Source organism: Melopsittacus undulatus, chromosome 21 (genome assembly GCF_012275295.1).
Source record: "Melopsittacus undulatus isolate bMelUnd1 chromosome 21, bMelUnd1.mat.Z, whole genome shotgun sequence".
NCBI lineage: Eukaryota > Metazoa > Chordata > Aves > Psittaciformes > Psittaculidae > Melopsittacus > Melopsittacus undulatus.
The window spans coordinates 1,670,405-1,695,491 of record NC_047547.1 but is presented as its reverse complement, the minus strand read 5'-3'; the positions used below and the strand labels follow the sequence as shown (position 1 = coordinate 1,695,491).

The 25,087-nt window shown below is 52.7% G+C and overlaps 1 protein-coding gene across 1 annotated transcript in view; it reads right to left on the bottom strand.

Moving 5' to 3' along the window:
- Positions 1-113: 113 nt before the first annotated feature.
- Positions 114-25,087, bottom strand: part of ATF7 (activating transcription factor 7) — a 64,286-nt gene continuing 39,312 nt past the window's right edge. The window contains exons 3-12 of the mRNA XM_034071443.1: positions 23,649-23,745; positions 20,492-20,610; positions 17,725-17,859; positions 16,608-16,765; positions 14,840-14,939; positions 13,236-13,349; positions 11,926-12,072; positions 9,720-9,917; positions 7,950-8,058; positions 114-4,755 (exon numbers count right to left, since the gene is read on the bottom strand). Of these exons, the coding sequence (XP_033927334.1) occupies positions 4,538-4,755; positions 7,950-8,058; positions 9,720-9,917; positions 11,926-12,072; positions 13,236-13,349; positions 14,840-14,939; positions 16,608-16,765; positions 17,725-17,859; positions 20,492-20,610; positions 23,649-23,745 (1,395 nt within the window). The 3' untranslated portion in view covers positions 114-4,537. The remainder of the gene's footprint in view (positions 4,756-7,949; positions 8,059-9,719; positions 9,918-11,925; positions 12,073-13,235; positions 13,350-14,839; positions 14,940-16,607; positions 16,766-17,724; positions 17,860-20,491; positions 20,611-23,648; positions 23,746-25,087) is intronic.

The following is a 25,087-nucleotide window of genomic DNA, read 5'->3' as shown; positions in this document are numbered from 1 at the left end:
GACTTGAGAGCATCACCCAAGTGGGTGCCAACCACCCCGTGTCCCCCAGACGGGTGCCACCCACCCAGATCACCTCCCCTGAAGCAAAGGGCAGCAGCCACCGGCTCCTGGGTAATATTTAATGTTATATTTGCAGCATAAATAAAAGGCACGTTACATGTTTGGTACGAGACGTGTCCCCCCCGTGTGTCCCCGTGTCCCCAGGGGGCTGTGAGGACCCGCTCACAGGGTGGGGGGACACTGCGGGAAGGGGGTTACAGCTGGAAAAACCATAAGGAGCTGCGCATCCGCTTGGGAAGTTGCTTATACGTCTATATAGGGCTGTATATACTCAATAGATATGTGGGGGTTAATAGATACTACACCCTCGGGGCGGGGGGGTGTCCTTTTTCTTGGCTTCTCCCATGGAAGCTCGGCATAGGAAGCAGCGGGGGGGACACAAAGGGACACCCCAGACCCTCCTCCCACCTCCCCAGGGACCATCGTGTCCCTTTGTCACCTCCTGGGCTTGTTTCAGGGCATGGAAACAAGGGGGGGGAACCAGAGGGAAACGGGTCCATAAAGTCCAACACTGACATCTGCTGAGCCATCGGAATCCAGAACCAAGGAGGAAAAGGGGCATCGACCCCAAAACTCCCTAATCCCGAGGGATTTGGAGGCCAAGGAAGGAGCATTCCCAGGGTTCAGCTGGGGAACAACCACCTGGGATGTGGGTTTCAGCCATTTCTATTCATCAGGACAATGAATCCCAGTGGCTGGTGCCACCCTTGGGGATGTCCCTACCTCCATCAGCACCAGAACGTGACCTTCAAACTCCTGCAGGAGCCCCAGGAACACATCAAATGGGCCACAGAGGAGGGATGGATGATGCTGGGTGAAGCTAAGGCAAAGAGCAGGGTCTGGGGTGCTCCATCCCTTGGGAGCATGGGAAGAGAGGAGGAATCACCCTGAAGCACAAAGCAAGAGAGCAGTGGGGCTTCCTGCCCTGAACGTCTTCAAGCAAGAGCTGAACCAGGAGGAGAGGAAAACACCACCTTCACCCTCTCCCATCGCCATGGAGACCAAGGGGAACCTGCATCACCAAACCTGCATCACCAAACCCACCCCCAAAGCCGAAACCTGACCTCTCCACCTACAGCCTAGAGAAGGAACCTCAGAGACACGAGGAGGAAGGAAGGGATGATGCAGGGCAAGAACCCATGCGGTTCTTTGGAGCTGTTGGAAGCACTCAGAGCCCATCGGCTCCTTGGGATCAGCACAGGCATGATCCAGGAGAGGAGAACACAGTGGAGAGCCTGGAAAGAGGCACCCAAATGTGTCCATCCCACTGGCAAAGCAACAGCCACCAGTGCCATTCAGCTCCTGAGGTTTGGGTCTGGCTCAGCATCAGCTTCGGTGACCACAAGAAGGATGGACCTCACCTCATGTGCTCCAAAGCGACATTTATGGCTTGGGAAGTCCATCCATCACACTGGGATGGGATCAGACAGTTCCATCCAGTTGCTGGCTGGGGGGAAATGCGTTGGCAAAGGGTCATGCTGGGGTTTTGGTTGCCTTCCTCACTGCAGGGATGCTGTTGGCAAGACCCAACTCCTGCTCCGGGACCTGCTCCCACAGCAGTGGTTCAGGTATGGGATGCTTTGGGGTTAGAACACCCCCAAAAAGGACACCAAAAGCTGGAACCCGGTCGATGAAATGATGGAAACCATTAAGGTTTGGTCAGACACTTGTTCCCTGCCCAGGTCTGGAGCTTTACAATGGTGTTTTCATGGATGTGGGGGTTTTCCAAGGCACTAAGCAGGGGAGCACAGAGCGACAAAGGAGAACTGATGGCATCGGGAGCATGGGGCACTGGGGGACAGGGGGAAGAGCCGCTCTCTGCGCCCCCATTCATCACCAGCAGTGTCTGAGACCTCTGCTCTCCCATCCCAGAAAATCAGGTCACTTTTAGTCCCTAAAGGCAACATTAAGGGCTGGGGAAGCTGCTGCATTCACAGCCAGCACTGCCATGTGTGGCCCTGTCCCCATCTGCTGCCTCTTCAGTGTTCCCCCCTTCTAACCCCACCATCCCCTCACCTCTGCCTCATCCTACCGACCCCAACACCACGAAGCAAACAAGGCACCAGCGGCAGGAGGAGCCCAAAGCCCAATTCCTGCTTCTTCCCTTCCTTCAATCATCCTTCCATCCCTGGCCAGACAGGGTTTTCCTGCGGAGCCTAGGAGGAGCTGGTGAGCTGCCGTCGGACTCAGGCGCTGCACCCAGAGCATCGCACACCAACAACAGGGATTCACGGAAGCAAATATGTTTAGAACACATTTTTGTCATTCCTGCTATTTCCAGGGAAATAAAGGCGCTTGTCCCAAAGCCCCCCCACCCCCTGAAGCAAACTGGGGAGATCTCAGGACCAAAACGGGTTTTAGATGGGTTTTTCCACTGCTCCCTGTCACAGCTCCACAACCCGCATCCAGCAGCAGCGTCGAGAGGAGGCAGAGCCAGGCTGGATCTTCTAAGTCCTGCAAAACCCTCTGGCTTTAGATCCTGCCCATCCCAAACAGCTCCTGATCCCCGGCCTGCTCGAAACCTCTTTCTGCCCAGGTCTCACGGTGCTAAGACATCCTGAAACCCTCACTGCAGCAATGCAACAACGCTGGGATAGGAAGAGCTGAAATATCTGGGTACAGACTCTGCAGAAGCAGCTTTCCAGAAACAAAAGGGGGGGCTGTGAAGGATCTGAACAGGGAATGAGAACTGCCAAGGGCAGAAGTGACCCCGATTCCGCAAGAGACAACTTTGGAAGCAAGAGGAGCCAAAGGAGAGTGAGAGCAGCATCAAGCAACCAAACCCAGACCCGCCATGGCCAACACTGCCAAGGTGAAGAGAACCTGAAGAAAAGGGAAGGAGGGGTAGGAAGACAGATCCCATTGATAAGAAACCCCAATGGCTGAGCTGCCCCATCCCCAACAGGATCTGGTTTCTTGCTTTGGGTTTTGCTGTCCCTGGGAACCTTCCAAGTGTGGAGAAGCCAAACGCAATCACTTTGACCACCAACTTGGCTCAAAAGTGGCGAGTGCAACCTGAGGTGGGCGAGAGCTCAGGTGAGGAGGGACCTCCCGAGGAGGAGAGGAAGACCAAGGACTGCTGCAGCTCCACGGACTTTGGTGAGGTTCCTTCCACGAGCCCGAGCGCACGGAGCACCCCTTCCTGCTTCCAAACTCCTGATTCCAGACGCTTGCCACCTCGGGAAGCGCACACAGACACACACACACACACACACCCCCCAAAACCGACCCGATTCCAAGCGTCTTTCAACATCCAGGGTGGGTTTTTAACCCAGCCCATGAAACTGGAAGCTCTGTTCTTCCTTTGCTCCGGCTGGGAAGCAACGGATGCTCCATCACCAAGAGCGGAAGAGAGGTAAAAGCCCAGGCAAACAGAAACACTACATCGTGCTCCCTCCCTCGGAACAGGCAACTAATTCATGAGTTAAGGCCACCATTGTTAAGGTCATGTAGAGGAGATGATCCTTGGAAATGGAGGGATTTCTTTGTAGTGGAGTTGGGAGCAGATGATGAATTCTGGGACTTGGGTTATTCCTGCCTGCTGGGACGGCTCATCCTTGTATGTACCTGCCAGAGCACCTTTGCACCGGTCCCAGCGGGCACAGAGCAGCACCAATTCCTGTAGGGAAGACTGAGAGCAGCCCCTCTGCTGCTAAACCAGCCGGTACCTTTACTCCAGCAACCACAGCATCCCAGTACAAGAGCATCCATGAACATCTGCAGCTCCCAGTGCGGCACAAGCAACTGGGAACATGTTTGTGTGTGTCCCCAGCCCCGTGTCCCCCTCTCCCAATCACTGGGCACAAACTGATTTATGGCAATTCCATTCCCAACGTGTCCAAAAACCTGTTGCTGGCATCTTGGGAGTGAGTGTGCGAGGAAACAAACCTCGATCCCTTTAACCTCAGAGCTCAGGGAGGCTCCTTGTGCGAAGGTGCAATGTTTCAGGTAGCGAGAGCAGAGGGGGGAGCAGATGCCTGGAAGCAGCATGCTGTTAAAAATAAAATACATTGACAGCACGACTAAATGTCACAGCCTCCCAAGAGCTGTTTTCCTTTGCTGGGAGTGAGGAGGAGGAGGAGGGAGAAAGGGGGGGGACGACCTGGAAGAGTGAAAGCGCCAAGGGGATGCACTGAGCATGGAGGTTTAGTGTTAATGTAACTGATACCTGAAAGTGAACCTTTCAAGGTGCTTTTCCAAGTGAGCTCTGCATGTTCGGGTCCCTCTGCGAGCTGACAGGTTGCCAACCCCAAGAGATGTGGCCGTCCCGTGGGGACAGGCGGTGGCTGGGCAGGGTCTGTACAGGCTATGCAGTGTGAGAAGCGCCACAGCTGCCCTCAACTCACTTGAAAAGACTCCAAAGAAGAAAAGCAATACAAATCCTCCTCATTCCCCGAGGCGTCAGGGCCACGGCTGCGCTCAGTCTCTGCGGCTGCGAGTGGCAGGGAGCTCCGTGTCACACGCCCAGGCTGGGACATCATCTGCCAGCAGACTGGGACTGTGGAGCCATGATGACGTGTGACGGTACCGGCATGCTCAGTTCTGTCCTTTGACTTGCCATCTGCGTGAGCACCGAGGTGGCAACTGCTTCTGCTGCCGAGCGCATGCTGAGCCCGTTGGGAGAGGCTGTCATGGAGCTGTGCTGGATAACGGGAGCAGGGGAGCCCGTGGGCTCCGAGCTCTCCTTGGGGCTTTCTGCTTGGCCACAGAGGGAGAAAGGGATGGAAGGAAAAGAGAAGAAAATGAGGTTACAGAGACGTTGTGAGTGTTGCTACCGGGTGATAGCAGCAAGGTGGTGGGATGGGAGATTGCTTCTGCTTCAAAGCATGTGCAGAAATCAGTCAGGGATTTACTCAACACCCCCCTTTCACTAAATCCTAGAATCACAGAATGCTTTGGGTTGGAAGGGACCTTAAAGCTCATCTAGTTGCAACCCCCTGCCACGGGCAGGGACACCTTCCACTAGAGCAGCTTGCTCCAAGCCCCATCTAAACCTGGCCTTGGAATTCCCAGCCAAAGCAGCCTGGAGCAGAGAGGCTGATCCCTGCAGGAATCCCAGCTCCTCCCACCAAGCCAGGCCCCTCCTCAAGCAGCTGTTTGGCAAAAAGCAAGCGAGGGCTGGAAATAAAACTGATTAGAGTTGGGACATAATGACCCAGCGGGTCCTGCTGGCCCCATCCCTTGGTGAACCACCAGCAAATCTTCCTGAATTGAGGCCAGGAAGGCATAAAGCTGCACACCGAGGACAAGCAGACCCTGCATAACCTTTAGTGTAATAAATCTGTTTCCTCATTAGAAGAAATGAACTTTCCTACATGTTGTTTCCTGGCATGGTACTTGGTTCAAGGCCATTTAGCCCAGAGACTCAATAGTTCCTTCAGAGTCTTTGCCATCTGTTGGTGAGCACATGGGTAAATGTGCACTGAAACCCTTTCATAAGGCACGGCTTTTTTGGGCCATTTTTAATAGAAATTACCTGGTTTGCTCTTTATTGTCCTCTAGAACATTAAAATCAATTAGAGCCCATCACAAACTGTTTCCTTGCTCCATTTCTTTTCCTAACCTGAAGCAGTTGAAGGGATGGGAGGCAGAGACCTTCTCCTGCGCTCTATTCCAAGCAATGTGGATCGGTTTGCCAGCACTTTGGATTCCCTCCCACAAACAGCCCCTTGTGCTCTGTGCAGAGCTTCTAACACAAAGGATAATTTGTGACCTATCAAATGCCAAGGCGAGAGCAATCAGACCTCTCTCTTTAGGGGTATACACTCATTATCCACACATGTCAAGAGGAAATTCCCTCCTGTGCACTTGGCTAGATGAATTACAGGTAAGATGCGGTCACCTTCCTTTAAAAGAGCAAAATAATGGCATGAGGTGGGATACTTCTTCCACGTCAAGATGGCAAATCCCATGACATGGGGGGAAAGAAAGTCAAAGAAGAGGTTTACAACCTTATTGTGAACTGGGAAATGTTCTTTAGGGCTCAGATTTCTACTGGGTGTTTGAATCAGTCATGGAATGGGTTGGGTTGGAAGGGACCTGAGAGCTCATCCAGCTCCAACCCCTGCCATGGGACAGGGACACCTTTCACTACAGCAGCTTGCTCCAAGCCCCATCCAACCTGGCCTCGAACACTCCCAGAATACTGGACCCCTTTCCCAAGTGGGTTTTACCTGGTGGAACCTTGGCTCAGCCTTCACCAGCCAAGCAGAGATCTGAAAACTGACTCAGTGACGAGGGAAGGTCGAGCAGAGCAATAGAAGAGTTTGGCATCCCCAAAAAGCAGATTTACAAGGTATTACAAATAAAACAAGCCAACAGTACATGAGGCAGCTGTAATTCCATCGAGGGAATCTGGCATTTTTGTTTAAGGACCTGTTTAGTCACAAATCTCCCTAATAAAAAAGGCAGCCGGGGATGGGGGGGGAGTGAGGGGGTGAATTTCCTTTTTACTATTCAGATGTGTGATGGATTCCTATTATTGGAGTAGACAGACTGTGAGGAATAATAATAGGAACTGTAAACTTGGGAAGTTAACAGGAAAAATCATGTTGCCTCTCTGCATTACACACCTGCCTGCAAGGGCTGGGGGACAGCGAGGAGCTTCACGACCACATTACTCAAGCTCTGAGTCACTGTAATGAGGGAAAATAAACTGGCTGTGCCCTCTACAACACGTATTTGTGCCTCACTGCACAGGAGAGTGCTTCAGAGAGCCAGGAGATGGGAATCGGGAGGCAGTCGGGAAGGACAGTGCCAGCTTTCCTGGCTTTCGTTGTCTCCTTCTTCCTTTTCCTATCTCCGTCTATCCCTGCATTAATCCAGGCAACGCTAGGGGACCCCAGCATCCTCCCAAAGCCTTTCTGCAAATACCACAGTGTGGGATTGTTATTGCAGAGATGACATAAGAATCCAGACATAATGCTTAGCTCCCGGGTTGATTATAATGAAATAGGCAGCAATATAAAAAATTGAAGAAAGAAACGAAGATAAAAAGAGGCTTCTTACTCCCAAACCTCAACCAATTTGATGGGAATTGCAGAGAATGAGATCTAGAGCCCCATGATGTCATTTATAGAGTCTAGCCTTTTCTGACTCTGGCTTTGCTTTCAGAGCAGCAATAGTTTTTCACTTCAAAGAGGATATCAAGTGCTTGGCAGGCTGCCTGGGAGCGGGTGGAGAGACGCTGGCCTACACTCCAGGGAGAAGCAGAGTCTTCCAGTGCCTAAAAGGGCTACAAGAAGCCTGGAGAGGGGCTTTGGACAAGGGATGGAGGGACAGGACATGGGGAATGGCTTGAACCTGCCAGAGAGGAGACTGAGATGAGCTCTGAGGCAGAAGCTCTTCCCTGGGAGGGTGCTGAGGCGCTGGCACAGGGTGCCCAGAGAAGCTGTGGCTGCCCCATCCCTGGCAGTGCTCAAGGCCAGGTTGGACACAGGGGCTTGGAGCAGCTGCTCCAGTGGAAGGGGTCCCTGCCCGTGGCAGAAGGTTGGAACTGGATGAGCTTTAATGTCCCTTCCAACCCAACCCATGCTGTGATTCTATCTAGGATATTTGTCAAGTATCCCACAATAGAGAGACAGGAAGCAGATGAGCTACCTCCTTCCTACGGTGCTTTCACACCACTGTGACCCTTTCTGCCTGGCTTCAAGATCTTATAAACCAGGTTAACCTGGTGGAAATCTGAAGCTCCAGCACTGAGTGGATCCTCCTTAATACTGAGGCTTTAAAGGCCATAACAGCAGAAAACACAGGACCAAGGTCGATCCTGCAGCAGCTGGAAGGTGACGGAGCAGAGACCGAGATGAAAACTCCCTTTGTGTCCTACACATTTCATCTGTTTAGACCTACTTAAAAAGCAGTGAGGCCCAGCAAAAGCCACCACTCACCAAGATAGCCCTGTGTCTTCTTCTGTAGTGCAGTGACGGGGCAGTCCTTGTGAGCCAGCAGGAGCTGCTTGAGCTGAGCCACTTCATTCCTCAGTAGCGTAACTTCATTCTGGGATGGAAAAACAAACACACACGTGTGCATCACTCATGCTCTTGGCAATAGCCTCTAGCAGGACATTGCTGAATGTGCCCCACCAACTTACAATGTGTTGTCTAATCTGAGATGTCTGCAGCCCAGGAACTCTGAACAGTGGTTTTGGGGTTGGGGAATTTAGTGTGTAAGACATGAACAAACATTTCCCTCCAGCAGCCCCTTGCTATGTTAATCACCTAATCCTGGACATACGTTTGCCTGATTCCTCTTGCAAATGCTGTTGGCTCTGATGGAAAACTAAACATAGTGAGAAGCTGAGTGTAAAACCAGCTCAGGCCATGCCAAGCCCTGGGGAACATCAGAGCTCCTGCAAGCTCTGGGTACCTCTGTGGGCTTTGTCTGTAAAGCAGATCTACTGCCCTGAAGACTTTGTGCAAGTGTGTTATTCCTCTGCTGAGATGTTTGGAGAACCAGCTGGAATGAAGTCAATTGTATTTCAAAACTGCCTGAGGAAACCATTTCTATAATTATCTTGGGAAGAGAATGAAAATGCCACGATCAGTGCTATTGAAAATCCCAGCACATGACTCATAAGGCACCAGTGAAAGAAAAAGCCCAGGATGGACCCCAGCTCAGTCTCTGCAGACCCTTCAATCCTTAGCATTAACAAGGGGGCTGATAGCAATGGAAGTGAAGTCTGTATTTTATATGTGCTACACTTCTGTTAGGAACACTAGGGTGCTGCTGGAGAACCAGGAAAACCCCATTGTCCAAGAAAAAGCAACAGTATGGCTGCAGAGCCTCCCTGCTCACCCCGATGCCAGGTCCTCTGTGCAGGGAAGAGAACCAGAGCTGCTTTTGCTGATCCCATGCCAGCAAAGAGCTCTCCCTCACACAGGGTTGCTGCTTCCTGGGGCCTCTGTGCCCTGCTCCTGAGGCTGGTGTTGCTCCTTGAGCTGCTGCCTTGATGGGCAGAGCCCATTTGAGGAGACAGGGAGAGAAACCAGAGCACTGGAGAGCTCTTCCCCCATGGCCTGCTCGAGGCAGAGCATCAGGATGGAAAGCAAGGAGTGGGATTTGGTGAAGGTGTTGGGAGAGGAGAAGCTCCCCATGAGCTGGCCTCAGTGTGTGCTTGAGCCCAGACTCCCTCTGTGGGCTGGGCTGCACACCCAGAGTGTGAGCAGCAGCTCTGGGATGGGATCCTGCCCCTCTGCTGTGCTCTGGGGAAACCCCCCCCTGCGTTCCCGCACTCAGAATGCTGAAGAGGGACCATCATCAGGGACTGTAGCAATAGGACAAGGGGTGATGGGTTCAAACTGAAACAGGGGAAGCTCAGATTAGATATAAGGCACAAGCTGCTCCCCATGAGGGTGCTGTGGCACTAAAATGGGTTGAATGAAGAAGGTTTGGATGCCCCATCCCTGGCAGTGTTCAAGGCCAGGTTGGACACAGGTGCTTGGAGCAACCTGCTCTGATGGAAGTTGTCCCTGCCTGTGGCTGGATGAGCTTAAAGTCCCTTCCAACCCAAATCATTCTATGATCCTATGAAATCCAGAGGCAGCACTCCTGCTCCAGACAGCAGCACGTTGTCTCTGCAGCCCAGGGAAGCTGCTCCCTCCGGAGCGATGGTCCTAACGCTGGCAAGGGGCCGTGCTCAGCCTCAGTTACATACTCACGCTCAGCTGGATGTTCTGGGTCGTGAGCTCCTCGGCTTTCTTCTCCAGGGATGACACCCAGAGCTTGCGCTTCTGCCGGCAGCGGGAGGCTGCTGCCCGGTTCCGCTCCAGGAACCGCTGCCGGCGCTCATCCGGGTCCTCATCCACCGTGCGCCGCCGGCGCCCGCCGGTGCTGGGGGTGGGCTGGGCTGGGGAAACCTGGGGGTGGAAGAGACATTGAAGTTCTGCTGCAGGCAGGCAGGCACACAGCAGCACAACCAGGCCTGGCAGGGGAGGCTGGTGTTAAAAGAGATTGGGGTTTGCAGAGCTGCCCAGTGCAGTGATGGAACCAGGGGAGCTGGGGATAAACCTCAGTTCTGGGTCCTCACTACAAGAGGGACATTGAGGTGCTGGAGAGGGGCCAGAAAAGGGCAAGAGACAGCCAAGGAGGAAGGATGGCAAACTCACAGGGCTAAAGGCCACAGGTGGGCTCAGCACCAGGCTTTGTAGGCAGCAACAGCTCAACCAGGTGAGGTTGATTACTGAGGCTCATTGATGGGCTTTAGGGAGTAAAATGCACTGATTGACACAGGTGAAAGGACAGAGCCTCTGATCTGACCCCAGTCACCATCAGCTCCTACTGCTGAGGAGCTGTGGAGCAATGAGAGGATGCTGGGAGGGAAGGGAAGGACGGACAGGTCTGGGCCCCTCACTGCAAGAGAGACCTTGAGGTGCTGGAGCTGGGCCAGAGAAGGGTAGTGGAGCTGGTGCAGGGCCTGGAGCACAAGAGAGATGGGGAACAGCTGAGGGACCTGGGGGGGTTCAGTCTGGAGAATAGCAGGCTCAGGGGGGGCCTTATTGCTCCCTACAACTGCCTGACAGGAGGATGGAGCCAGGAGGGGCCTGCTCTCTGCTCCCAAGGGATGGGACAAGAGGAAACAGCCTCAAGCTGCACCAGGGCAGGTTTAGATGGAGATGATTAACAATTCCTTCCCCAAAGGGTGCTCAGGCATTGGAACAGGCTGCCCAGGGCAGGGCTGGAGCCACTGTCCCTGCAAGAGTTAACACACAGTGTAGATGAGGCCTCAGTGCCATGGATTAGTGGTGGCCTTGGCAGTGCTGGGGAATGGTTGGACTGGGTGATCTTAAAAGTCTTTTCCAACCTGGCTGGTTCTGTGATTCTAAAGAACCTTTTCCAGGTGTTTCTGGCAGCCCTTCCTCAGTGGAGTCTGCAAACTTCCTAAATGAACTCTCTGGGATCCTGAAGCCAGGGAATATGTCAATGTCAGGGAAATAGTTAAATCCCAAACTCCTACAGTCAGCTAAGGGCAGGTAACCAACAGCAGGAGTTTCCTCCCCTCCATGCCAAGGAGCTAACGTGGTAAATGACCACCTGGAGGAAACCACCTTCCCTTTCATTTCACTTCAAGAGTTTTAAAAGCACTTTGGAGACTCCCACATGGGCAGGGATCAGGGATCAGCTGACAGAGGGTGACATCCAGCTGCAGGGCTGGGAGCACTCAGTCCCACTCTGACGCATGCAACCACGCACGGGTCCAAGCACAGTCTCTGCTTGGGTTCAGTAACTCGTCCAGGAGCACAAACGAATTCCAGCTTGGGAGCGGATAATCTGCTTTCAGAATGAAGTTGGGTTCAATTTGCCCTGGATACCTCCAGCTAAAGAAGCTCTCAGAGGCAACTGGTACAACAAGTAAAGCCACATATTTCCTGCTTTGATTTGGGGAGAACAAAGGGAAAAGTCAGGGAGGGCAAAGGCCCAACCTTGCTGGTGCTTCTGCGAGGGCTCTGTAATTACACCACCACAATCAGGGAGTGCAGCTCCATTCGGGTACTCGCTGTCAGGCAGCATATGGATATTAAACTTTTGGAAGCCTATCTAACTGACGGAGCAGGTGGCGATCCTGATGGAAAGCTGGCATTTGGTGAGCTGGCAGGAGCTACTGGAGCTGATTGCCTAAGAGGGGAGCATTTAACCCCAGTAATTGAGCAGAGAGAAGAGAGCGAAAATACTCTTTCCAAACTCTAGGCCTTGTCAAGCAAATGAACATGTTACTGAAGTTTGCTGCCTGGTGGTGTTGGAGAGCATTAGCAGCACTGAAAAACAAGGGGGTTTAACCCATTCTGCAAAACAGGAAGCTACAAGGTTTTCCCCTGCCTTCCCAAGGCAAGGGAACACCCCAGCACCTCCAGCCCTGCAGCAGCAGACCTGTGGTTGAGCTGGGGAAGGGGCATCAGGATGCTGGACAAGGATCTGACTCTGCTCCGGACGTGCGGTCACCATCGTGCTGGCTGAGCCCACCACCAGGTTGCTGCCGTTCAGTGAGGAAGACGCCGCCAAGCTGGCCTTCAGCCTCTGTTAAAGGAGGAAAAAGGACATCAGTGGACATGTTCTCCATGCTGTGAAAGCTTTAACCAGCTCCTCTATCACCTGAGGAGCCAGGCTGCTGGGGATTGGGCTCTTCAGAGGATGCGGCTGATTCAAATCCAACCGAAAGCCATCACCATCTGGCCTTCCCAAAGGCAGCTTTCAGCTTAGGCCCAAGCAGACAGGTGTCCACATCCCAAAATTACTACTGCAACTGGCACCAGTCCACTCCCAGCTGGCAGGATCTGCAGACAGACCATGCACTGAACAGGCTGCAGAGTCCAACTGTCCTTCATCACCCACAGAAGGGTCCTTCTGGGATGGAGAAGGACCTACACATGACTGAGACCATGTCTTGCAAGCAGCCAGAGCAGCCAGATACAGGCCAGTGGGGCAGGATGGCTCCTTCATGCCTTAGGGTTTAGGGTGTCTCACCCCACTTGTAGCTCTGATCTGCCCCTGGATCCTGCAGACACCAAAACAGGGTGCAGTGGGAGCAGTGACAATGCACCAGCAATGGTGAGCAGCTCTAAGAGGTGGGTTTGCAAACAGCTCCACCCCATCCAGGCCAAAAAATCAGGGGGGGGGGATGTCACAGAATCAGAGAATCATTGAATGGTTTGGGTTGGAAGGGACCTTAAAGCTCATCCAGTTCCAACCCCTGCCATGGGCAGGGACACCTTTCACTAGAGCAGGGTGCTCCAAGTCCCATCCAACCTGGCCTGGGTTTGCTGCCCCCTCTTCTTACACCTTGCTTGAGTCATGAAGAGCCAAAAGAGGAAAACTCTTTTATAAGCTTTTAAAGGGATTTACATGAAAGCCATTCCCAGGATCCTTGGATTACAGCACAACATCTCTTCTCTTGGCTCTGCCTTCCTCAAGCCCACCTCCAACCCATCTGTTATCTTGGAACTAGAACTAAACAGCCGTGTTTAGGATGGGGCTGACGTTTGCCTTGACAACAACGTGCCTCCTCTGCCTGCCAGAGCCGCAGTGCTGATGAGCCTGATATTCCTGGTGGCATTTCCAACACCTGCTCCTGGTATGGGAAGATGCTCTGATGGCTCTATAGGATTTCAGAGAAGCCACTGAAGACCTTAGGGACAACACCATGGACGTGACGCCCTCCCCAGCATGGATTCAACACTTACCATTTTGGCTTCAGAGTGCACTGGAAGTCCTGATGGGGAAATGGACCCGCTGCTGTTGATGGGTGGCCCAGGAATCCCGGGAATGTTTGGCACCATGGACATCGGCCGAGCCAGCTATCAGGGAGGAAGCAACACAAGGGGGTTGGAAGCTGAGGTGGTTTCATGCTGCGCTCCGCAAAGCAGCTCTGTAATAATTCCCCAACTGAGCACATTTATTAAGCCTGACAAACGCTCAGCCTTTAACTGCTGCCATCAATTCCTGCTGCTGTCACTGAGGCCAGCAGCCACTCCTTTGGTGGCCATGGTGCCTGTTTCCGAATCACCCAGCCATACCAACCACTGAGGACAAGGAGGGCAGCTCTAAAGCCTCCTTTCCTTCCTTTCCCTTCCCTTCCAGAGGCACAGGCGAGCGGATACAATGGGAGGGTATTAGATCTCCTCTAGACCTCTGCACAGCTCTACTGCAAAGCTGCCACAACACCAAGGGGAAGGCAGAGCATCCCTACACAAAGCTTTCTCCCTCCACAAAGAGGGGGAAAACTAGAGTATGCACTTGCTTTTATAAGCCACTCAGGTGTGCTGTTGTAAAGCATTATATGTAGAGACAGGACAAGGGGAATGGCTTTAACCTGCCAGAGGAGAGACTGAGATGAGATCTTAAGCAGAAGCTCTCCCCTGTGAGGGTGCTGAGGCGCTGGCACAGGGCGCCCAGAGAAGCTGTGGCTGCCCCATCCCTGGCAGATGGGGCTTGGAGCACCCTGCTCCAGTGGAAGGTGTCCCTGCCTACTGCAGGGGGTGGAACTGAATGATCTTTAGATCCTTTCCAACCCAACCATTCCACAATGGTGTGTTTCAAACAGACAGGAAGGTCTGAAGATGTTTCCATGCCCACAAGCTGAGCTGAGCTGCCTGTGCATCTGCCTGCTCTGACGTCCACATTCCTGTTACCTGAGGCAGGTTTTGGCCGTTACATGCCCAGCAGGACAGGAAGGATCCACATGGGCTGCCTGGTCAGGAGCTGAAGCACTCAGAAGATGGACAAGGCACCCCCACCCACCAGGCAAACCTGCTCCTGAGCTCTGCAGCATGGAAAATTCTCCGTATGGAAAAGCACATCCCGCAAGGCTGATATTCCAACAGCTCTTTAGCCCACTGGCAAAGCTAGGGTGGCTTTCCTGGCCTGCAAAACCAACATGTTCTCTGCAAGCTCCAGTGCTTTCAATTGAGGTACGCTGTTCCAAATGGAAGCAGCTAATCAGGGATCCTACAGTGCCCAGCTCTGGATCAATGGCATGAGCCATCTGTCCAGGCAAAGCTTTGTTTTATTCCAGACTTATTGCCCTCTAGTGTGATGGACGTGCTATTACCGCCTTGCCAGAGCTGCCCCCTTCCTCCTCCTCTTCCAAGTCTGATCTTGCACAGCGGTACAAGTGGGAAAAGAAAGAAAGGAAGAAAGGAAGAGAAAGAAAGGAAGAAAGGAAGAAAGGAAGAAAGGGAGATATATTTTAACGCTGACAAAATGGGAAGTGGCTGCATCTATTTGGCAGGAGCAAAACGCTGTCCCCTCCTCTGCCATGCAGGGCTGTGCTGGAAGCTTCTCTCACCGATATAACAGAAGGCATCTGCACGGGAGGGCCTGGGAGCACGGGCATGGTCTGTCCGTTTGCAAGCTGCACGACAAGGGGAAGGGAACCTGTGGGAGACCTGCAGAAACAACAGTTGGAGTTCATATGGATGGTTTCAAGTTTATGCTGTCCCGGCAGCCCCACGAGCTCAAGACGACAGGGAGAGGAAGGAAACCACCCCTCTGCCAGCAAGGGCTGATGTCCTGCTCCTCCTCCGTTCCTAGCAGCGCAGCAGGGAACCGAATGGAGGCAGAGATGAGCTGGGAAGAGCAGAGCAGAGCTGCTGGGAGCAGGACTTTGGGGGAAGGATGAAAAGGGGATGGACGAGGTTGGGCTGACTCCTCAGAGGAAGCTGTGCTGGCATGGAGTAACGGCAGGGTGGGGAGCAGCAGGAGCTGTGGGTCAGAGGAGGGGGGAGTTCATGGTGCCAATAACTCAGGCTGGAATTTTTAAGGCTGCCTTGGGAATGCGAACGCTCGCCTCTCATTCATTTCTATTGGGCATCCCAAATCCTCCAGGCTGCTTTTGAAAATCCCAGCCTAACAAGGCGAGTTACAGGGAGGTCACAGCCTCCCCTCCATCTCTGTCACGCTGACAGCCCTGCCACATCTGCACCAGCCCCAGGGAAGGGACACTCAAAGCTGCAACCCCATCCCTGAGGAGGGATCAACCCCCATGGGCTATAAAGGGAATATAAAATCATATTTAAGTCCAGCTTACTCCAGTTCTGCTTTCTGCATGCCTCTAAGCACAAGGGGACTCCAAACAGCCTCAGGAGTCAGTGCCTGGGCTGGGTTACAGAAGGACTCTAATGCCCTTTGGAAAACCTCCGGACAATCACTTAACCCCTTAATGCCTCAAGACAGGATTTAAAACTTTCCATCAGGAAATTGGGATTGATGGTGCCAGAGGGTCAAAGCAGAGAAAAAACCAAAACCCACAAATATGAACTGACAGCCAGAACAAATGGCCTGGTTAATGTAAGGAGCCAGCCTCAAACAAGGGTAATTAGAGAGAGGCCAGGACCACAGCAAAAAAGATGCATCCTGACACCAAAGAATAGAAGCAGAGCTAAATATATGTCTCCTGAGGGCTCCCTGTAATGTGTTTCCTGCATCCTTTAGGCTCCTTCCTTTTATGTGCAGGGCTGGAGCTACCCAGCAGTGTGACAGGGCTCGTAACCACTGCAGTGACTGCTCTGGAGCCTTGGCTCCAGATTGTTAAAGGAGCAACAAGGAGCAGGCCATTAGATGTGCCGAAACAAACAGCTCCCGAGGCAGGAGCTGACCATGGAGGAGGCCAGCAGGTTGCAGGAGAGGTTACACTTCAGAGGCAACAGCTGCCTGAGAAATTCCCAAAGCCATTACAAGAGGCAGACAATTTCCTACCGTCACTGCCACTGCCGCATCAGTCTCCAAAAGCAACTTGGGAGTCCCCAGCCAAGCCCCGCTCTCACCATAGACAACAAGTGGCATGTCAGCATGTTGGGGGACTGGGTTTAATTCCTCCCCATGGTGAGGTTTGCCTCGTTTCGTTACACTGAGACAATTAGTTCCTGCTTCCTGCACTTCCACCCCATTCTGCTTCTGCAGACAAGTGCTGCAGCGAGGCCCTTATGCCCAAGCAGCCGCAGCAGGAAGCACAGCCCCTCGGTTGTTCTCATCATCAAGGAACTGATTGAGGTACCTAATTACTGCCTGACGGGGCAGGAGGAACCTCAGTGCACGTGTGCTTCCCCTGCACTTACCCGAGCTGCCTGTTGGAAGGGGGAGCCTGGGTGATGACAGAGGTTGGGGAAGGCAGCGTAGGGTGGAGCGGGTCGTAAGCCAAGTGTAGCGGCAGCGAGCCGGGTCGCACGATGGTTGGAGTAGGTGTAGAAATGATGACAGGTTTGGAGGTGATCTCCTGAAGGGGAACAACAGGCAAGGTGTTAGTTCATGCCCTGCTTTTCTCTTCCTTCTGATGGCTTAAGAGCAGTTTAGTGCAAGTGGAAGGTACCTTTGCTACAGAAACTGAGGCACGAGGGGAGCAACTTACCCAAAGCTACAGGGATTTGATGGCAGAGCAGGGAGTGGGACATGGAAATTCAGATCCTGCTGTCTGCAGCAGCCTCTGGGAAATAATCCCCCTCCTTGAATTACTGCTCCAGCCCCAGCTAGCATCTCCAGGGTGGGAAGTTATTCAGAGGGAGAGAATGTCACCTGGATAATGTGACACCTTAGAGCAGCTCCAGTGCCTCAAAGGGCTACAAGAAGCCTGGAGAGGGGCTTGGGACAAGGGATGGAGGGACAAGACAAGGGGAATGGCTTTAACCTGTCCGAAGGGAGACTGAGCTGAGCTCTTAGGCAGAAGCTGTTCCCTGTGAGGGTGCTGAGGCGCTGGCACAGGGTGCCCAGAGAAGCTGTGGCTGCCCCATCCCTGGCAGTGCTCAAGGCCAGGTTGGACACAGGGGCTTGGAGCAGCTGCTCCAGTGGAAGGGGTCCCTGTCTGTGCAGGGGATTAGAACTGGATGAGCTTTAAGGTTCCTTCCAACTCAAACCATTCCATGATTCCATGACTAATCTGCTCTGAATCACCAGCCCTCCAGGACACAGGGAGCTGGTCTTGGTCTCATACAAGATGCATTAGTTGTTTGTCACTTGTGTCCTGCCAGAAAAGCATTCCCAAGGTGAACACAAGACCTTCTGCAGTAGCCAAATCCACGTGGAGACTTCAGGGCAGCAAATGTGCATTTCAGCAAACCAACTTTACTCTTTCTTTCTAAAACAACTGGAACCTCACAAGCCCAAATCCAGCCACGTGGAGAAAAGGCTTCTTCTCATCCAGAGAAGCCAACATCTCCAAGGGGCATGCTGGAGACCTACCTTCTCCTTGTTCTGTGGTGACTGGGGCTTAGAGGCAGGGCTGTCTGGTGGGGACGAGTCCACCTCTACTGGCTCCTCCTCCTTTATCTTGATGTCCGGGGTGGAGGGCAGAGACATATCCAGGGCTCCAGCACTCTACAAGGAAAGCAGGCACAGACTGAAAGGACAATTAGCTCACATTGTTCATGAAGCATTGGGCTGCTCCCAGAGGAATGGCTACGGCTCTGCCAAAGGATTATTATTTATCTGGACTGGAGAGCATCTGGGAGCCCGAGGCGGCCGCGCCAGCCCTATCCAAACAGAGACAGAGGCCTGGAGAAGACAGTCTCTGCCCCAGATGGCACCATTCTGTGGTTCCTCAGTAACACACACACCATTCTTTCCATAGTTTCAAGTTTGGTTGCTGTTTTTCCCTCCTCAGAGGGCTCTGCTCAGGAGAACAGGTAACAAAGCCAAACGCCTGCGAGTTCCAGAAGGCACTTTCATTCACAGCAGAGCTGTAAAGCATTGTATAAATCAGCCTGAATTATTTTATGACCCGATTATCAAAAGCAAACAAAGAGCCATGCAAGTTATTAAATATCTATGAGCGCCCCATTAAAATAAAACCCAACCATATGCCTGAACCTGGCAACTTGCCACCCCCCCCAGGTTCCAGCAGTGCCACGTGCCCCATTTTAACCAGTTCATGACTTGCTGGGGACAGGAAAAGGGCAAGAAGTGACAGTAAGGTGAGGGGATAACTAAAGGGAACAGCCACCTCTTCCTTCCTCAGAGCTGGAGGAAGAGGAGACCAGGGAGAAGATGGAGCATTGGAGGAGCACGCACCGGAGCGAGACTCTGCAGGATGCTGCATTTAATTGGGTTCCAACAGACCTCACAAATCACCAGGTTGGTCCCTCCTTCCATCCGGGCCAGGAGAAACTCTTCCTAAATCATCCCTGACAGCTGTTTGTCCAACCTGTTCTCCCTCCCTCCACAATCAATCCCAGCGTTTTCCTTCACTCGCCCCACTGCTGACAGCTCTTCAAGCACCCAACCTAAACCTCCTCCTTTGCTGCATTTAAGTCCTCTCCAGGGAGGAAAAATTGCAGCAAAGGGGGTAAATCCAGGCATCTGTGGATGGTCCTGATGCTCCGAGTGGAGTGCACTGATTTACGCAGGGGCTTTGCTTGCGGTAGGTGCAGCAACCATTTACCTGCCCTTTTAAGTGGAGACCTTGCACTGGGAATCACAAAGGAGAAGGGATTAACATGCAGGAAAGTTTCAAACCACTTAAAGTGCCTCCAGGGAAGCTCCTGCTGTGTCTATGGTTTTAATTAACATGCTGGTGTCGAGACCACCCTTGGAACGGGAGGACAAAACACAAACAGCAGCAGCAACAAGGGCTCCATGCGGCCAAATGGTTGAAAGCATCTCAGAAATGCAGCAGGCAGCTCTGGATAGGTTTGCTGAGTGACAAGCCATCTGGGGCTGGGGGACCTCACCTCTGCAGAGATTTTCTAGGAGGCAAAATGCCTTTCCTAATGCCTGAAACCACCCCAAGCTTCACAACACCCCCTTTGCCTGGCTGCAGGCAGAAGTATTTAGACTGCAGTCACCCTAAAGCGAAACCCAGGGAACGGTGAAGAGCTCAAGGGTCTTAGCTGCAGCTATTAGGTAGCACAGCTCAGGAGATGGGTGGTCTGCCTTCGAAACCAGCTGGCTAGACTGTGGGCTGCTCAACCATTTCGCTGGGAAACCACAAGCGAAAAGCCACCTTCTCCCCTGCACAGAGCCGAGAACAAAAGGCAGGGAGCTCAGAGCGGCGCAGCGCTGAGGAGGCCCTTGCAGCATACCAATGAGAGAGATCAATTTCTGCTTTAAAGAGCCCTGTTATTAGGAGCGAGGCTGAAAGACAGTTTTCAGGTTTAATTCTGAATTCCTCCGTTGCCCATCGGAGGGAAGATTTACGCAGCTTCTGCTCCTGCAGTTTATTTCCGAGCAGCGCCGCTGACTGCGAGCGTATGGACGCCCATAGATCAATTTAGTAAATGTATGTGCCAGCCTAAGAGCCCACCACGCATCTGCTGCTCCTCAGCTCCTGCAAAAGGGAGGGGGAAATGGCCTTAATGAGCTGCTATCCGATGAGAGCCCCTTGTCCTTCAGCCCCCCCTGCGCTCCCCAGGTTGGCAGGGGCAGCCTGAATCGATACCACCTTGCATAGGAAGGAGCTCTTTGTTAGGAACAGCCTCCCTCCTCCATGGAGCCCCTGCTCTGTTTGCATGTTCTGTTTGCATCCCTTCACATGCCAAAGGCACACAGCTGAGCTGATCCCTGCTGATTGCACCTTAAAGGCATCAGCCTTGAGGATCTCCATCCCAAAGGAGGCTCTGAGTGAATTTTTGCTGCTTAGCAGAGTCCTGGCTCTTTTCCTGCATCTCCTTCTCAAGGTGCAAGGTATGTTGGGCACTGCCTTGGGTTTCTGGGGCCAGGGGGTGGGGGGGTTGAGGGGTTTTTTGTTGACGTGAAAGACCAATGGGGTAATAAACCATCAAAATCCCATCACACCAGGCCTCGGATCGCAGGATAACCAGCCAAAGTCACCTGAATTCAAATAATGAAGTCCCATATTAAATCCCAGACAACACTAAGTTACCCACCAACAGCCTCTGTTACACCTCCAACAGCCTCTGACGCCTTTCACCAGAGCAGCACCGTCCCCCCTCCAACCCTCACAACATGCACCTAGCTCTGTTTTATCACAACAGTGGCCTTTGCCTCTTGCCTTTTTCTCATCATCCTCTGCAGCTTTCTTGAACTCGTGCTCAAAGGAGCTGGCCAGTTCATTGAAGAGTCCCACTTCTTCACAGTTCTTCAAGAACCGAGTCGGGGTCGGAGTCTGATCTGTTTGGGGTCGTAACACCAAGCATCAGTTAGAGAGAGGGGAGAAAATACATCCTGAACCACCTTAATCCCCTCTGGGGACCCCCAGAAAATGGGGTATTGCAGAAGCCTGGATGCTTTTCTGCTAAGCTGTGTCTTAAGTGACAATTCAGAAAGGGGGAACTCATTTCTTATTGATTTTGTTTCTCTGGTATTAAACAACCATTGCAGTGAGAGGCAGGCAGTGATTCCTGCACAGTTCCCAGCCTGTGGCTCGTGTCCTGTCCCTCCCATCCCAGGGTTTCTCCTGTCCTCAGCTGAATTGCTGCTTCCAGGAAGGAAATCAGTGAGGTTTCATCTCCCTGAAACAGCACATCTTACAAATAGAGAGTGATGAGAAGGGAACCAGCTGACTGGAGCAGCTCCAGTGTGTGGAATAGAGCCGGGCAGAGCCGCTTCCCTCCCCGTGCTGTCTCCATGCATTAATCCCATCCTCGGACAGACGGCTCCGTGGGAGTGCTGATCGTTACCACCCTGTCCAAAGCCATCCCTCTGGGGCCCGTTTTCCACCAGATTAACACGTTGAGTCATGATCTCTCTGGCCATCACCCAGGCTATAAAGCAGGAAGCAATGGCCCCGCTCCCGGCGAGCCTCGTGCTGCATGACGTTAGGTCAGGAGTCCAGGTACTAGTGGGAACCCGGCACGAGCACACACTGCACCGAAAGAATCCATCTGGCAGCAGAAGCACATGGATTCTGAAGCACAAAGGGGATCCCTGGGATAGTTTAGCCTGACCTCCTGCATAAAACATCAGCTGCTTGGCACGGATGCTCCCCGGGCGAGCCGCGGTAGCTGCGCGCGAGCTGAAGGGGCTATGGGAAACATCCCATTCCATTTCCAGCCAGGGGTGGGGAGTCTTTGGGAAGCGACTCCGGTGATTCCTTCCCCTCACTGTCACACTGTCACAGAACTACACATTATTCCCAGCCTGTTCAAACCCTACCTCTTGGCTTTGTCGATAAAGCAAAGGTCTCCTCCGAGCACACTTTGCTTCCCTCCCTTACATCTCTCTTCATTAAACCAAGAAACTTTTGTCAGCTCAAGATCTCAACAGGAGGTTGTTTTTCCAGTGCTTTAACAGCTCTCGGGGCTCTTTTCGGACCATTCCCTGTTTAGCAATGTCCTTCCAAGCCGTGCACACCGGCCCAGAGCCCAAATCTCTCCCAGCTCTAACCAGCACAGAGAGAACAATTCCTTAGGGCTCGCTTTAGGTTCAGCATGGCGAGAGCCGCACGTTGAATCCTCCTGCACATTAACACACAGGCGGCTGCCCTGGGCTCGGCACAAAGCAAGAGGGAGGGAGAGAACAAGAAAAGCCAGAGACAAAATGGTGGCTTAATAAAAGCAAAGCAGAAAGGACATCAGGAATGTAGGGCAATAACAGCCTGGATCTCGCTGCTCAAAGCCAGCGTGCTTTATAGCCCCCACAACCCCCCGGCTGCTCGGGCTGCGTCAAGATCTCAGCCAGGGAAAGGCAGCGTTAAACAGGCTGGTTCTGCACTGCCAGCAGCTGAAGAAGTTGGGGTTTATGTTCTTTATGGTTTACCCCTGAGCAACCCACTGAGCATCAGCTCAGAGGGGCTGGGAGAGGGGCTGGACCGTGTTCCTTGTGCTAGAACTGAACACCTGCATCCCACCCACGGTTTTACCTGCCGGAGCTTGGGCACAGGAGGATCTACAGCCCTGGGAGAATCATACAATCACTCCATGGTTTAACCTACAGCTCTGGGGGTTGCAAAGAGGAGGGTTTTGAGCAAGCTGCTCTAGTGGAAGGTGTCCCTGCCCCTGGCAGGGGGTTGGAACTGGATAAGCTTTAAGGTCCCTTCCAACCCAACCCATTCTATCATTTTAATGCTCTCTGTCTGTTGGAGCAGGTGGGATTTTGGCTGGAGATGGGACCATCCCCTGTTCCTGCTGCCCCATCACCACCCTAAACCCTGCACTGAGCAAGCAAAAGCTGTGAACCCTGTTTAGAAAGGGGGGGAACTGAAGCAAAAAGCACCTTTAGGAAAGTGAGGGTTCCTTCAGCCCCTGCTCCAGATTCTTCACCATCCACCCCCAAGAGCCTGATCCTATTTGTAATCAAATCTCCCTCCGGGAGCCTGTTCTGCCTCTCCAGGGGGAAGCTTTGTGCCCTTCCAGCAAAGGCTGCAGCAGCTCCCCTACGATCCTACCTGCAGCTACAATTAACCTGAAGGCTTTAAGGAACAACTGTATTGCTGTTTCCTGCTTCAACACCAAAGTGGAGCTGGAGATAGGGAAAGGATGCCAGGCTCTTCCAGCTCCATTTCCCCTTCTGAACTCTGAAGGCTTCACAAAGCATTTCCTCCTCTCTTCTTGCTCTCAGCAACAGCCTTTTCAGCCAGGGGTAACACAAACCTTTTAAGCAGCCTGACTGAACAGGGACTGACAAGGCAGGCGGGTATCTGTAACCAGCAATGATCTGCTGCCAGACAGCGATAGACAGAGGGGGTGCTTTTGTTCTCCCAATCTTATAAAGGCTGCATTGACCCCGTGCTGCAGGAGCTCCTCGTTTGGGCTCTGCAAAGGCACAAACTGGTGTGCTCAATGGTGGTTTAATTTATTAACTGCTAGCCTAAAAGCTCGCAAAAATTGACACCTGGGCTGAGGAGAGGAAGCTGAGGTTGTCAGCTTGTGCTCCTCATCCTCAAAGCACACGCAGGAACGTGAAAGCCCTTTTGGCCATAAATCTTCCAGTCTTAATAAAAAGGGTGAGAGCTAAAAAAAAAAGAGGAGGAGGGGAAAAAAAAAGAACCCAAACCCCACAAAACCTGATACTGCCATAAAAAAGGGAAAAAAATAGCAACTTGGAAGCCTCTGGCTTTCCTTTCCTCCTGATTAAATGCAGATCACAAGAGGGTTTTATGGGAGGTAGAGCCGTTTTGCAGTGCATCTGGTCCCTGGTATTAATCTTGCAGTCATGCTGTATTAATGTGCCCCATTTCCCGCGCTGGCCTGGCTCGGAGCGCCGCATACCTGCAATGATGACTGAGTCGGTTCGAGCGGGGCCGAATTTCAATGTCATCTCATGCTTGTGTTTATGAACAGCCAGGTGGTCTTCGTTTGTAAACCTCTGCAATGAAACCATTGAGAGAGTGGTGAATAAATGCATTGGGGTTTTACGGGTACATCCTGCAGGAGGATGGGGAAGGGGGAGGAAAAGAAAGTCGCCCGGAGAGCAACGGTAACGAAATCACTGCCGAGCGTTAAAGCCGAAGCAGAGCGGGACATGTGGTGTGGGAAGTGGGATGTGGAAGGAAAATGCCGTTCCATGGGGCTTCTGGGGGATGAGGGACAAATACTGTTGTTAATAATAATAGTAATGATGATGATAATACATTTTGCTAAGCATTGCAACTGATGTCGGAGATGTAAACCCGCCCCGCTCACTCGGTGAGATGCTCCCCTTTATTGCTGGCTAATGGCGGAATGAATTAGGGGCTATTAGGGAATGGTTTTGGGATGGTATGCGGCAAAGCTGGCACCTGCCCGCTCATCCAGGCTGTGGCTTTATGGAGCAGGATGGAGCGAGATGCCCGCCGTGCAGCTTGCTGACGGCGCAGCCGAAGCACGGCCACTGTGGAACATGGAGAGGGGGATGCAGCATAAAGACTCCATCTGAAATTCCACTTGAATTGCAGGATAAACCCCCCACCCCTAGGACAGCTTTAGGGCTGTGCTGGGTCGGGAAACATGGAGCTGAAACCCAGACAAAAGGGCAGCATCACCCGTTGTGGGGCTGCTTCGAACGGCTGCACCAGCCCCAAGCATCGGGATCAAGGAAAGGGCAGAGGAAGGGGTGAGGCAGGGATGGGGTTAAAGCAAATCATCATAAAGACCAGAGGATGGATTGCGCCTCTCCTAATAGACTGCGACAAACCGGGAGCCGAGGGCACAGCTCAGGCCGTACCGCAGGATTTTTATGCATCCCGGAGCCGCGGCTGCAGTGAAACATTCCTGCCCTGTTCCCCCTTCCTTCTGTCTCTCAGATGATCTTTAAGTTCCCTTCCAACCCTCGTGATTGTGTGAGTCGCTTTAAAGCATCCAAACCCCAACCCAAAGCCACCTGTGTCGGTGAATCAGCTCGAGCATCACGCCCCGGGTGCGCTCGCTCTCACTGATGCTTATTTACAACTCAGATTTATTTGCCTTTATTAAGCAAATCCCTGTTTTCCAGGCTTGGAAGCTGCCACGATGCCTTCTGTGTGACATAGGGGGGATGTTAGTGGAGGGAAGGAACAGCAATGCCAAGACAACAGGCGCATCCGCACACATCCCATCCATCTTCCCCTTCGGTGCAATAAGGCTGATATCAAAGCGTCCTTCAAACACGCTCTAGGAGAAGGTGCTTTTGGTGACGACTCGTCACCGGGGCTCAAGTTAACACAAATTCAGAGCTGCTGGGTCCTAATGGT